Raw genomic sequence first — 14405 nt, forward strand, 5'->3', positions numbered from 1 at the left:
GCAAATGCTGCAAAGCCATAATTATGTGGGGAAAAACCACCGCCACAGAATCGCATAATTCCAGTGCCCTGCCTTTATGCCTCACACACACTGCAGTGGAAAAAAGATGTGACGAAGCCAGTCACCCTGGACACAGTACTTGGGGTGCCTAAGAAAAGTCTGACTGTAGAGATTGACTCAGTTGTACGCACCACCTGAACTTGGGATAAGTGAAGCTCAGCGGAACGGATGAGATATATTCCTCTATGATGCTGAAGATGGTACACCCCCCTGTGCCACTCGCAGCTGAACCAAATTAATCAACCAGCTAAAGAGACTGCAGATAGACACACTCGTGGATGTGTATGAAGAAGGAGAATTCATAACCACACAGAGCCTCAGGAGCTGCTCGCCACCTGACATACTCCTGTATCGTAGATTGAGGAGCGCACTTCCTACCTCGGGAATCCCGTTGGAACCAGTGGCAATGCTGCTGCTTACACAGATTATCGTGATTATATAACCAAACAATGGAAACCTCAGCAGGCTACATATAGAGTTTAGGACCAAAGGGGGAGAGTTTTGGGTGTGAAGATCACAGATGAGCAATGGTCATATTGCGGTCTACAGACAAAATCATGCAAAATGGGCGGCACACAGTAATACATTAAATTACATCCAGAGATGCTACTGTACTCCACAGTGACTAAATGACGTGGTTGAATTTAGAGGTAGAATGCAGGGGTGTAGACTCCCTGAGGAGAACTTCCTGTATCTGGCATAGAATGTCTGTCCATGCACAAATATAGGACTGATGTTCATTGTGTTTTTTTTGTGTATTTTTTGTTAGTTTTATATAGAGCGAACTAGACCCGAAGATATCCGATATCGGAGCGCTTTACATGACCATCAGTTTCGTTCAACAAGGACACACTCATTTTGTTAGGCACGGGGAGATTAAGTGATTTGCCCAGAATCACAGGATGTTTAACGTCGTTACCGAGACTCGAACCCGGTTCCCCAGGTTTGAGGTCGACCGCTCTAGCCTTACGGCTACATCCTGTTGTATGAGATATGAAAATATTGTGCTTAGACCATCCCCCTTGGTGGCTCGGCTGGGCTGTGTGAGGGACATACTGAAGCCACCTGGATTTACAGCCCTAGCGATGCTTCTTGCTACAAGGAGGGTGACGATGACATGGGGATCAGGCTTTGTCCTAAAGGCGGAGGAATTGGAAAAGGCTTTAGTACAATGCAACAAAAGACAGAGCTCTATGCGACTCTTCTTCCTGCAACATCCAGGCCTAGCTGCATATGGAACCTGTTGCAAACATACGTATCACAACAGAGAGAAAGCTTTCCAATAATATGTATTGATCATTTTTGGACCCTTACTATCTTACTGCTAGTATGGTAAAACCCAGTAGAATACATGGATGGGAACCCTGATAGACAGGATGCCTTGGTGGACTATCACAATGGTAGGGAAAACTCCACCTCGTTCACATCAAGTTAGCTGGAGGAGGCCATGGATTTATGAACAAATGACAGCTGTTTGTCAAGAAGTGCTGTCGCATTAAAGTTAGATGAACACCAACTGGGAAGCAGTCACTGGTGGTACCCAACTCATTTGTCATTGTGCTACTGTTACTTGAAGGTAATCACATTTTATAAAAACCTGTTTTCTGTGTAGTGTTGTGTTTGATACCTCACTTCAGCCATTTTTAAGTATTGAATGTATCAAGTTATTTTTACCCATTTTAACGTTAATGTATTTGTCGACTGTTACAGTATGGAAGGCTGAGTTTGCCTCACACAGATTTCAGCTTGAGGCCCACCAGGACAGCTGATATTAATGCCAAGTGCTTAACTCAGTGAGCCACCGTTTGCTGTATCCTAATTTGGAGTCATGATGATTTAGGTCTGTGATATGTTAAGTGGAAAAATGTGGTGCACTCTTTCTAATTAAAAATAAAGGGAAGGCACTCTCTGACTAGATCACATTCCATTCCCATTGTTTTGCATAACCTAGAGCGCAAAGGTGCTGAGCAGCTACAGTTGCATTCTCAAAATGTTTGTTAAACATAATCAGAATGTTTCAAATGTTTTCACCAGGAGAAATCCTGCTGACGTGTTTGGAACCAAATCCTACTGGCCAAAACATGTCATCTTTGTAGCCTTTAATAGAGAGCAGAGCAAATTGATGGGACTCTTATCCAGTCTGTTTTTTTTATTTTTTGTAACATTTGTGTAAATGCTTTATCTGTTAGATTTCTTTGATATGTGAACAAATTGTATCAGACACGAGCAAAAAATATACAGGAATAACTATCTTTGTAGTTTAGTACGATGAATTTGCCTTTTCATTAATAACATTTTTAGTATTTTTGACGATATATATGTGACTGTCTTGCTAATTTGGCAACTGTCTTCAGCATTCTTGGACTTGACGCAGTGGAAGTTAGTCTTTGGGGGATATGTGGCACACTGTTGAGGAAACCTGCTTTTGAATCGGGGAAATATTAAATTGGCCTTGGTCCTTGATTAGCTGTGGACTTCTGGGTGGGCCTAATTGAGACTAGGTGGGCACTACCTGTGGCTTGAGCATGGTTACATTATCTGTTCTTTTTGGCTTTGCCATTATCTGCTCTTTTGGCTTCTTTAACTTGCTCATGGACTCTTGTAGCCAGTTTAGTCGCATGTTAATCCCAACACGATAAAAAGATGGACCCCCGAGAAAGAATGATGTAGGTGCCTCTCATTGTGCATTGCCATTTCTTATTTGGTGTGCTGACTCGGCCGTGCCCATCGATCAATCTTTCCCCAACTCCCTTTTCCTTTTAAATATCCTTGATGATAAATGTAGGGAGTGGTGAGGAGGATCCCATCTCCAGAAGTTTAGGATGTTTTATTTTCAGCTGTGTATCCAAGATAGAGTGACAGGGTTGTAAGAATGTGGTCCCCTCCTCTGGTGAATTGATTCATTACTCTTCTCTTGAAGGTCACACGCAGGAAAGGCATTGGCCGAAAAATCCTTAAAGAAGGAGTTTCCCCGACAAGCCCGATGAGTAGAAGGGTTTCTGGGTCAGTGCCAATATAATGCCAGTGGCTACTCTGGGTGCTGGATCAGAATATGTCTGCGGCCCCATAATGTTGGGAGGTAGGGTGCAGGAGAGGGGGCAGAGGGTACTCGGTTACCTCATGACTGCTTGATAGTCTGCTTTCCACTGCACTGCAGCACCACCTCATTCTGGGTGCTTCCGAGGTGTCTCAGAAGTACAGCAACTAGACACCGTCTGTCTTGGATGCTTTTTCATCGCCAGAGGAAAAGCAAACTTGTAATTACCAGACTTTTTTCCCAGACCAGGAGGAAAGTGCAAGCTCTCAGCATAAATGGCCCACCAACAAGGTGTTTTTTTTTTTAAACTATGAAATGAAGTAAACATTTACTTTGCAGACCATAAATATGGAACACCTAAGACTAATCCTATAATTAGTTGTACAATCAGAAAACGCAATTACAGATTGGGACAGCACCGAACCTTGTCACTTAGACAACAGTAAAAAGAGATTTTTACATAGAAGTGTCTATAGGCCGGGGTCTCTTCCCCATCATCCCTCTCGCATGCCTTGGTGTACTCTGTGGACGGAATTGGGGGGTGGGTCCACTTTTCCCTCTCACTAAATGGATGTCCCGGCGTCTTCGCCTCCCCTTCAGTGGACAGACCTCTCCTTCAGCAATCACACCGTTTTCCCAGTGGCCACAAGAAGTTAGTGGTGACTCAAGGCCTTCCTTTTTTGATCCCCCAGGCCGGCTTTTCTGGATTTCCCTGGAGGATTCAGCTTCCAGTGACCTTCATTAACACACACTTTTGCCTTTGACACTGATGAACCGTCTCCTTAGCTCGCACTCAGCCGGAACGAGGCGAGCAAAACCAGTATTTCCTGCAGAAATGAAGAACCCCTTACCATCCTGGCCGTCACGTGACTTGTGTGTGTGGGGGGGGGGGGGGCGTTTATTAGCATACACTTTGAAAAGAAGGGTGTGCACAACAGCAGTGTCTTTGAAAGTCGTGTGTTTCTGTGATCACGTGAGAAGGACAGATGTCATTCAGCACTGAGTTCCCGGGGAGGTGGCTGTGGGTTGTTGAAGCTTTCGCTTGTGACCTCTCGCTGCCTTCCTCTGTTTCTCTCTCTCTCCAGGACCAGTTTGACGTGATCGAGCGGCACACCCAATGGGGGCTGGAGCTGGTGGAGAAATATGTGAAGTTTGTGAGGGAGCGAACCGAGATCGAGCAGCAGTATGCCAAGCACCTGAGGTACGAGCGCCCCCTGGTGGTGGTGGTGGCTGCGGCATGCGCTACTCCTCCTGGGGAGTATGGTGGCTAGAGCAGCCCCTGGTTGGAGAGAGGGTGCTGCTGAGGGATGCAGTAGACGAGAGCGCCCACTACCAGGGAAGGGTGGTGAAGAGAGTGGCGGGGAGAGCATTGTCTGATGGGGTGTGGGCTCCGAGGGACCTGTAGATGAGAACTCTCCATGCTGGGGAATGGGTTGGAAGGGATGAGGTGAAAACATATGGTAGTGGCAGGTGTTTGGATGATGAAGAAATGTGCAGATGAGAGGACACCCTCCTGGAGGGAGGAACCATAGGCGTTAGCGCTGCCTGCTGGGGAAGGAGTGGCACGAACAAGGAGGAGGTGGCACTTGCTGATTGGGATTGAGGTGAGGTGGGGGGATAGAAGGGAAATAGGGAAAGGGCGGCATGCTGGGAAGGATATTGAGAGAGCGCATAGGTGTGACTGTACTCTGTAAGAAGCGTATTAAGGTAAGATGCATGTGGGAAGGTTCCTTCCTGGGATGACTCCTCAGCTGAAGGAGAGGGAAGGACAAGGGCTGCTGCAGGGTAATGTGTTGAATGAAAAACAGTAAGTTCGCTCACTTAAGGAAAGAGCAAGCGCAGACCGTGGTGCTCCTGGGAAGAGAGCATAAATGTCTGAGTTTCCTTTGCCAGAGGGAAGGAGGAGAGAGAGATGCTGCTGGTAGACGGAGGATTGAGGAGTGGAAGTGGGAGCCCTAATAGGCGCAGTGAAGTAGAGGGAAACCGAGGTGAGGCCTTCCTTTGCTGGTGGACAGTAGGGAGCAAAGTGGGAGCTGAGCGCGCCCCTTGGTGGGAACTGATAGGGTGAAGGTGAGAGGAAACTGGGGTGAAACTATCCATTTTTCGGGCAAAGTTGTTTGGGGAAGTGGTGGTGAGGGCGCCTTTCTGATGGAGAGGAGGGAACCAGCTCCCCTGATCTCCATCATCCCCTTGGTCATTTGTCCCACACGAAAGGGTGAGATGTTTCCAGTTCACGCAGGGTGGTGCAGGACTGGAATATCAAAAAGTGATGGGTGCAAAGAAGTGGAACTTGTTGTGGGGAAAATGGAACGCCTACAGAGGGGGAATTTGCACTAGTCCCACATTGATGCTGAATGGGACCAGGAGACAAAATGACAATCCCGGAACAGTGATCGAGCCAGAATTGGACTTTGAGTATTACGCTGAAGTAATATCTATATTGGCTGTGATTGACGTGGAAATGTAAGCTGAGCAAGTCATAATTGATTGTATACAGATGTTTCTGTAATTCAGTAATAAGATGTTTAAAAAAAAAAAAAAAGTGGTGGGTCACCGGCAGCACTGGGGAGTGTCATTGGGCTTCCAGCGTGGATGGAGGCTCAGGTACCAAACAGGGCCGGTGTGAGGGTTCCCAGCACTAGTGGGGGCAAAGGTTGGGGTACTCGAGCAGCGAGGATGTATGAAGTGCTCTGGTCCTCAGTGGGCCTGAAGACCTCTTGACGGCCGCTGGGGAGATGGGACTCCGTCTCTGCAGGGGTGGGGTGTCTGGGTTCCCCATTGGGAGAAGGGTAAAGGACCCGCATAACCCCATTTGTGTAAGGGGCTCCCAGGACCAACAAGGGCAGGACTCGTCGGGTCCCCAATGCAGGTTAGACAGTTGTGGCCCCAGCAGGATGTGGACTACACTAGTTCTTCCCAGTCCCAGCATGTGGTGAAGAGCTTGGGTTCCCAGTGGATGTGGTGTTGGTGGCTCCAGCAAGGGGTTGCGTGATCCGATCCCCTTGCATAGTGTGTTTGGTATGGCTGCATCCTGAGATCTGCGGTCAAAGACAAAGTGTGGATGTGAGGAAGAGGCATTTACATCTATTGGGAGGGGAAGCAAGATCGTAGCCTAAGAGGAGGTTGGATGGGCCTTTCTCAGCACAGGCTGGGTGCTTGCGCGGTCATGGATGCTTCGGTTGATTCTGTTGTCTCTTGCCTTCATTTAGCTTGTAACCCATTCTCGTGCACCCCTTCTTCATTGTGCAGGAATTTGGTAAAGAAGTACCTTCCGAAGCGGATCTCCAAGGATGACCCAGAATGCAAGTAAGAACTTCTGGTTCTATTTGTAGCGACACTTATGCATAGGGTTAGGGAGAGACAAGTCGGTTGAACATGAGGAGTAAAGTGGGTTATGTGTGACAGAGATGTGTTGGTGAGCTCAGATAAGTCTGATTGTGGAGACGGAATTAACCCACCACCCCTGCATTGCGAAAAGCCCTGCAAGCCAGACAGCCTGGCAAGAGGTGCCCAAGACAAGTGAGGGGGCCAATAAAGCCAGTGGCATGCAATGCCGTGCAAGGAAAACAAGACAAAGTGCCACCCACCGCAAAATCAGAGTACACCCCCTTTCCTTAGATTAGGGCACATCAAAGATAACCATACGCAAGCTTTCTGGCAATAGACCCTACGTTGTTCAATCGCAGCTCAGTAATTGGATATCACTTGAATAAAACAGCAAGCAGCTGCACAGCAGTAGACCAGCAGAAACGCACTACCAGAGAATCTGCAGAAGCAGGGAATTATTTCAACATGTTCCTGTCCTATCGGTTGGGGCAACACATCACTTTGTTTTGACTGCTGTTTCCGCTGCCATCTTGGCTTTGTTTCTCTGCACTCACCTCCCTCAAGTTAACCACCATCTTGGATTGGTCTTCTGTGTGTGCAGAGTGTGTATGTTAATGACTGAACACCCTGGCTTCGGTGGGCTTCTCCGGACTAGGGGGTCTTTACCTTTATAAAACCCCGAGGCCATTGTCAAACCCACTTCAGTTACGCGCTGTAACTGTGGTTGTCCAACTTGGAAAACGGGACATTTTTATTAGAATGTGCAGTATCACAAGTACAAGTCTGTGAGTTCTTCCTGGCACGGAAGAAACAAGGTGTGTAAAGAGGGTAATGTGTGTGTGTGTGTGGTGTGTAGGGTTGTGCACTGTGTGAGAAGTAAGGCGGTGATGTGTGTGAGGCGTGCTGTGAGGTTATGGGAGCAGCGTGTTAACATTTGGATATACATATATGTGGGGTACACGCTCCTGCGTTAGTCGAAGATCTGTGGAAGGCGTGTGATGCTCCCTCAAAAGATGTGTTAAATTGACGAGCTGTCCTTGTCAGTAGCATGGGGACAGAGGTGTGAGGTGACCAGGTCGTGGAGGGAGAGAACGTTCGTGGGAGGTGTGTGAAGTGAGAGTTCAGTGTCGTGTTTAAAGCAAAGTATTGCAGAGAGGTGTATTTTTTCCCATGAATTGTGTGTAAAAAGCTTGGGGTTGCCAATTAAACCATTACACTAGGAACCAACTGAGAACGTTATCTAGTTAAACTGTTTTCATATGTATATTGCTAGTTACCCTTTGCAGGTAAACCTGTTTGCCGATTACCATTTGATTATGGACTTGTTTTCACGGTTTGCTGTCATGTCACTGTCAGAATTATTTGCATTTTTTTTGTTTTTAATATATTCATTTTCTTTACCCTCTTGCCATCTAGTGGCTGAATCCGGCATAGAAAGTTTCCTTTTGGTTTAATCGATCACAGCAACCAGAATGCGCAGCAATTGTGTGTCAACAGAATAACGCTTTTGCCATTGTATTTATTTGTTCCATCTAACAACTGCACCAAGAAATCGATTTTTAAAGATTTAGGGAAAAAAATGTATCAATGCAATTTTGTACCGGGAAGGCAACCGCGAAATGGAGTCCAGTCGTAGAGAACGTGTAGAACTACAGATGTTTAACCGTGAATAACGGGACTGTTTTTCACTGAGGGATTGTGAGTGACTTCAAAATAACAGCGACGGTGAAGCTAAAGTTGTCTCTTGTCTCTGAGAACCCTGAGGTGAAAAATAGTGTTCTATGTAGGGGTGATTTATTTAGGGGGGCACACACAGGGCCACAGATAAAACTGTCTGTGTGCAATGTTCCCTCTAATTTTTTTCCTCTGTGTGCGGCAGTGTAGGGTCTCTGTGCGATGCAGCCATGGCTATGTGCGCTGGGAACCAGAACGTGAATGTGTGCAGCACCAAATATCACTCCAAACTTTTGCTTAATAAAAATCTGAAAAGATGGTGCATTACCACATTGAAAGTTTTTGTGGGAGGTCTTTCACGACGCGTGACCCCTAGTCGAATGCCATCGCCTTGTTAGGCTCGTAGACGTGAACTGGGGAAGAGTTCCTTTGTTCAGGGAGACTAAAGACATTGCCATACATATGGTCTGTGGTCCAACATTTTAAAATGTAAAGGTAGCTGGTTGCTACTCCTTTTGTTTCCACGCTTGCAACCGTGCCTGGTCGCTTCTCATGCACTAGCAATCAGTGTGACTCTTTCGGCAGATTGACAGTTCATAATCTGGACCAAATATTCTGATTGAAAACGGTCTTCCTGCCCAGTCTTGTGGAACCTGCAGTTTTGTGAAGAGTTTTCCCAATTTTCCCTCGTGTAAAGCACTGCAGTAATCAAAATGAGTGCAAATAGCACTTTGCCTCTGAACATGTAAATCGCTTTCAGATAGGAACTGGAACATCTCGCCAAGATATTTTTGGATGAAACTTCCAGAAAAATCCCTGTCTTGGCTAGAGCATCAAAATCAAGGCAGTGAACAAGAATAGTTCCTAGGCCTCGTACAGTTTTGGCACAGTATGATGTGAAATCAGAGCGCGGGTGCAGCTTTGCTTCAACAGAGTAAGTGCTCTGGTGAGTCAGTCTGATCTGAAGTAAAACACACTCTTCGCGCAGTCTGACTATGCATAGCCATCTTAAAACTGTAATAGTGCTCATTTAGTGCAGTGCAGAAAACTGTGGAAGTAACGCTAGATTGTCTTTGCTGTGAGTTTACCAACTGGTTCTCTTAATTTTTCAATAAGTAAAAATGTGTTTGTTGCTGGGAGCCAAAGCATGAAACAAAACTATGGCTACGCTCTGTTTACCTGTTTGAACTTTGACTTTCACACTGTAGGCCCCTCTCTGTTTCGGGAGCAGAGAGCAGGGAATCCGTGTGTGTCAAGAAAAGGCAGGCTGAATGTGATTTATTTATTTATTTATAAAGTTTTATATAGAGCGAACTTGATCCCGAAGGATATCGGAGCGCTTTACAATTTGAGGCAAAGGCAACAAATCAGAACATTAGTCTAACATGGGTAATCTAATGGGCATTGAATCAAGTAGTACAAACATAACTGCTCAACTTCATAGATTTCATTAAAGTGACTAAATAATGTGCTGACGTAGATTAGAATAGTTTACAATACTGTAAAGCAGACCCTGGATGCTGCTTAGGATGGAAAAGTAGCAGTCTATATCTGGCTAAATAGAATTCAGCAAGGCTTGTCCTGATCTGGCCCATTAGCTTTCATATCAGACAGCAGGAACGTTGGGGAAAGTCAGATGCCAGATACTGCTGTCTTTGGAAAAATACACTAATGTACTTAGAAGTACGGCAGAAAAGCTTTCACTTTGAAAAAATGTATTTAAAGGCGAGAAAATGACAAAGTAGCTTATTTATTAGATGACTCTGGGAAATGGACCCCTCATTTACTGAGGACAATATATTGGAACACTTCTATGCACAAAAACCTGACGATAATTTGTCCTTCAAATTGCGTATTCACAAGCCTAACCAGAGGTGCACAGATAACAGGCCAGTTTATCCACTTGTCAAACCGGTGCCTTAAATCTGAAAATCATTCGTGTTAGGATTTTCTTTGTGGGCCTCTGCTCGCGCCTTTGGTAGACCTAATTTAATCCTATGGAAGAGAAGTTATGCCCATGGCGATGTGCTTGAATAGATAAATTCTCTTAAACGTTATCATTCACCTGATTTTATTAAATGACTTAATGTTTATTTAGAATTTACGGGTATTTCCCATACTACAGTCACTGAGCAAAGGTCAGCCAAACAACACGTGCAGCACAGAAAAGCCCACTCGTGCTCAACTGAGGAATACTTGTATGTGAGGTCCAACGTTTGTGCATCATTACACCAGCAGGAAATTAAGAGACATTCAAAGGACAACCCCCCTTTCCGATGCAATGTTAGTTGTTTTAACCCTTTCTCGTAAAAGGAGTTGTGTGTCAATGCTGATGGCATTCTCACAGCAAAGTGGGATAGCAATATATTTCTATGATTTCGATTATGCAGATTTTTAAAGCAGTGAGTCACCCAGGATCTACTGGGAATGCTTTATTGCGAAGAATGCGTCTGCCTGTGCATCTTTAGATTGTTATTTTGTCGTGTTATACAGCCATATGTTTTTGTTGGAGTTGATGATGCCGAACCTTTTCTTACTGTATGCAAGAAGGGTTTTTAATTTTTCTGTCCGTGTGAGCTGCAGTGGTTTATGTAAGACTATAGTATCAGGAATCGTTTCTATAGTTTTGAACTAAGAAATGTGTTCTAAAGTGTCTGATCTTCATTAGCCATTCCGAGCGTGAGTTGACGGTGTTGCATTTCTGCAGCTACTGTTTGTTATCGAATATCGTTTGTCTCTCCCTTACAGGAGAGCTGGAGGAAGGAGACACAAAGGATCACAAGTAGCCCGCAGTTGTGCACATTAGGGAAAAGCAAACGCTCAAACACGACGTGTGCTTTAACGCACGCTGTGTTTAACACTCTGCGTTCCTTTTCTTACAGTGCACAGCTGCGGGGCTGATTGTGGTCCATTGAATTAGTATTCGCGTTAATTGTAGCGCTCGTGTGCGCTGCAATTAACGCGAATACTAATTCAAAGGACCACAATCAGCCCACAGCTGTGCACTGTAAGAATCTCGCGCCGCTCACATTTTAAAAGCGGCGGCGCGAACAGTGTCATGGGAGTGCGCGCTAATGACCGCACACTGCGCGCTTAGGGTGACTATTGTGCGCGCACGCGCGCAGGTTCTTGGGAACAGTGTCTGTGTGTGATTGTGTGTGTGCATGCTTGCTTAAAATGTTTTAATCTGACTATATGGAGGTGCCTGTCTGTCTGTCTATCCATCCATCCATCTAGCCACATATATAGTCAGTCGGATGCATCGAAAGTCAGATTTAAACATGTTAAGCAAACGTGGGCTCGTGCATTGCCTTAACCAAACACTGCTTTGCAATGAATTCCAGGTGGACATATAAATGTGTGACAAGGTGCATTGTCTTTTTTCAGTGTTGTCTCTTGCCACGTTCAAGAGGTGCAGTGGTGGTGCCCACAGAGGTTTGACTGTAATAGAGCTAGGGGATGGGCCTCATCTGGCCCCCTTTGGCGACACCACTGGTAAAACAATTATCCTGTTATTCGCAGTTTCACAGCTTTAATTTGATGTTGTGTATACCCACTGAAGTCATTAGCTCATGCTTTCAACTGCTAGACAGGGGCAAAGCAGGAATGGGAGAACCATAGTTAACTTGGCCTCTGTTGCCTGATTCTGATGTTACAGAAGAAAAGCTGTCCTCCTGCCACACTCCCTCGCCACCATTTGTTCGCTCCTTTGTTCTCCGCACTCCTCTCTAAGCTGTGCTCTCTGCTCTTCCTTGGAGAAGAGAGCCAGCCCTGCACAGACAGACACTCAGAGTGCCCTGTCCGAGCAGCCTGGCATTGCTTTATGACATATAGTGGGAAGCAACCTTTGCTTCCTATTCTCTCTTTGTAATAACACTGAATAATCCGGGGTAGAAATATAGAATTACCGATGGGTAACAGTGAGCGCCAAGGATGGTTTTCATGAAGGGGTTCAGAGTTTTATCAAATGGACAATGAGAGTGAAGCTGAGCTGTCTGATGTCAGTCTGAAACCTGAGGTCAAAAACACCCTACTTATTCATTATTACTCATCTATCATTTTATGATATGTATTGTTATGTTATGAGGATTTATAAAGCTCCCGTACACCAACCGGTCTCTTGGTGCTCAGTTTGAGGCCACCACTAATGCTGCACCTAGCTATAGGCTTGGGCAAAAATCCAGATATTCAATTTTTTCCTAAAGCACATGAAGTCAGTTGTCTGCCTGATAGCGATAGGATTGGAGTTCCAGAGTTGGGGTCCCAACGTTGAGAAACGTGAGCCACCCATTCTTTTGCGCTTGAATCTGGGGACTATCATTGGGTTCATTTGTGCAGATCTAAGGTTCTGTTTTGGGAGAATGGGTCCTGTGGAATGGAATTTGGGACCTCTATTGCGGATTACTTTGAAAATAAATTATACAAACCGTTTTGAACATGGATCGCTCTGCTTCTGGAAGCCAGTGAAGCTCCTTCATCAGCGGCTTCGTGTGGCTGTGTCTGGGTTTTTGAAAGATGATTCTGGCCGCTTGATTTTGGATCAGCTGAAGTCTGAGTTTGGTTGATGGGAAGACCTAGATACGTGGCATTGGCATAGTCTATTCTAGACAAGATCATGTCGATGATAATGAAAGTACTGGCCTCCCTGGTAAAACACGTTCTGATGTTCCTGAATTTTCTAAGTTGGTAGAAGCAGGATGATGTGACCCTGCTTATCTGTGATTGCATGGATAGGTCAGTGTCAATTTGAATACCGAGACTCTTTACCGAGCTCTTGGGGATGGGTGGGGAGCTTAGCATTTCGGGACAGTAGGCTGGAGTCCAGTAATTCAATTTATTGTTGGAGATGACAATCTGGTTTATTTTTTGTCTTCGTTCACCTCTGACCACAGTAACAACTCTGAACGTCTGTACCCTGGAGGCCCTTTGAAGCAGATATAGGAAACCTCCACCCAACGGGTACACCTACGTACAGGGAAGTACTATCCCAATCGGGAAAGGTCCCTCTCAGATTTAATCCAGTATGAACCGGCAGCTTCTAGAAAAATTCGAGGAATCAGAGGGGCCCATCGCAGCCGAGAGAGATCCAGAGGGGTATAATCATAGGGCAAGTGTATTGAAATTTAGAGACCCTGATCAATTATCTTCTGCCGCTTTGTCCAGCCAACTCAATAGAAAGTTCCAAAGGGCCTTCCTCTTCTTGGATGGGTACCCTTTCAGATCTAACTTGGAGGTAGAAATTACAGATTCCAGCCTGTCGGCACGCTGGAGGGGTGAGAGCTTTCAACCCACATGTAGCAAATTTCCCTTCTTGCTAATAGTATCGCATAAAAAATAAATGATCTCGCAGGGCCTGTGATTTCATCAGAGATTCGAAAGAGAATCATAGAGAGGCTTGCCTTAACTTGTAACCCTAGAATATTCGAGATGGTATTGCCAACCTTCACCCAGAATTCGATGATGGCAGGACTTTCCTTGGACATATAAATGCCCGATGCTCTCTCCAGGCTACATTTTGTGCACTTTACAGCAGGCCCTTTTGTCATCTTTGACAGCCTTTGAGGAGTTTGGTAGGCCCTGTGAATTGAAAAGAGATGATTCCTCCTAAACCAGGCCGGCTTAACCATGCAAAACAAGGTGCTCAATGATACTTGCCAGAGTTGTTCCCACTGCACTCCAGGCAGGTAAACTCCCCACAGTTCTTCTGCCAATCTGCAGTCTCCATCTGTTGCTTCTTCGATTTCCCAGTACCAGGTAGATACCTCTTTCTACCCTGGGGATTTCACCACAAAGTGTTCAGAGGTTGCCTATACCAATTGGGGACTTCAGAATTTGAGCCCAGCTACTCAGTTGGATGTACTTGAATCTAGAGATTGGCCGCCCCCACCCCTCCCCCCCCCCCCCCCCCCCCCCCCCAGCATTGACCAAGATTGAATTATACCTTCGTGAGCAAGGTCCCCTCATACGTAAACCCGGTGTTTCTTAGTGGCTGCGCTAGCTTATCCTTTAAACAATCCGGTGTTCCGTGGGAGTCCCAGAGGGGGCCAAGACTGTATAAATAACTAAGACCCGTCAGCCGCCTGATGCTTGTCCATATTCTGGCCATGGCCTGAAGCACCTTGAGCCTAATCTTTTTTAAAAACTTAGGGTCTCCGTTCTTAAAAATTAAGCAATCCGTGCCAAAATCAGCCCCCTTTAACATGGCGGAAAGGTCTGAAGATTTTAACAGCATTCTAGAGTGGGTCTGTTGAAAAGCCCTTGCGTAATACTGCAAATCCGGGAGGGATAATCCCCCCCTTCTCCCGTC

At 45.8% G+C, this 14405-nt stretch overlaps 1 protein-coding gene and 1 pseudogene across 2 annotated transcripts in view; both read left to right on the forward strand.

Moving 5' to 3' along the window:
- The window catches only part of TRIP10 (thyroid hormone receptor interactor 10), a 157362-nt gene that overhangs the window by 60287 nt on the left and 82670 nt on the right, over positions 1–14405 (forward strand). For both annotated transcript variants that reach the window (XM_078685753.1, XM_078685749.1), the window contains exons 2-3: positions 4183–4298; positions 6347–6403. In XM_078685753.1, coding sequence (XP_078541879.1) covers positions 4183–4298; positions 6347–6403 — 173 coding nt within the window. The remainder of the gene's footprint in view (positions 1–4182; positions 4299–6346; positions 6404–14405) is intronic.
- Positions 10692–10865, forward strand: LOC144780048 (small nucleolar RNA U3; annotated as a pseudogene).

This window comes from Lissotriton helveticus, chromosome 1_1, assembly GCF_964261635.1.
Source record: "Lissotriton helveticus chromosome 1_1, aLisHel1.1, whole genome shotgun sequence".
NCBI classification, from domain to species: Eukaryota; Metazoa; Chordata; class Amphibia; order Caudata; family Salamandridae; genus Lissotriton; species Lissotriton helveticus.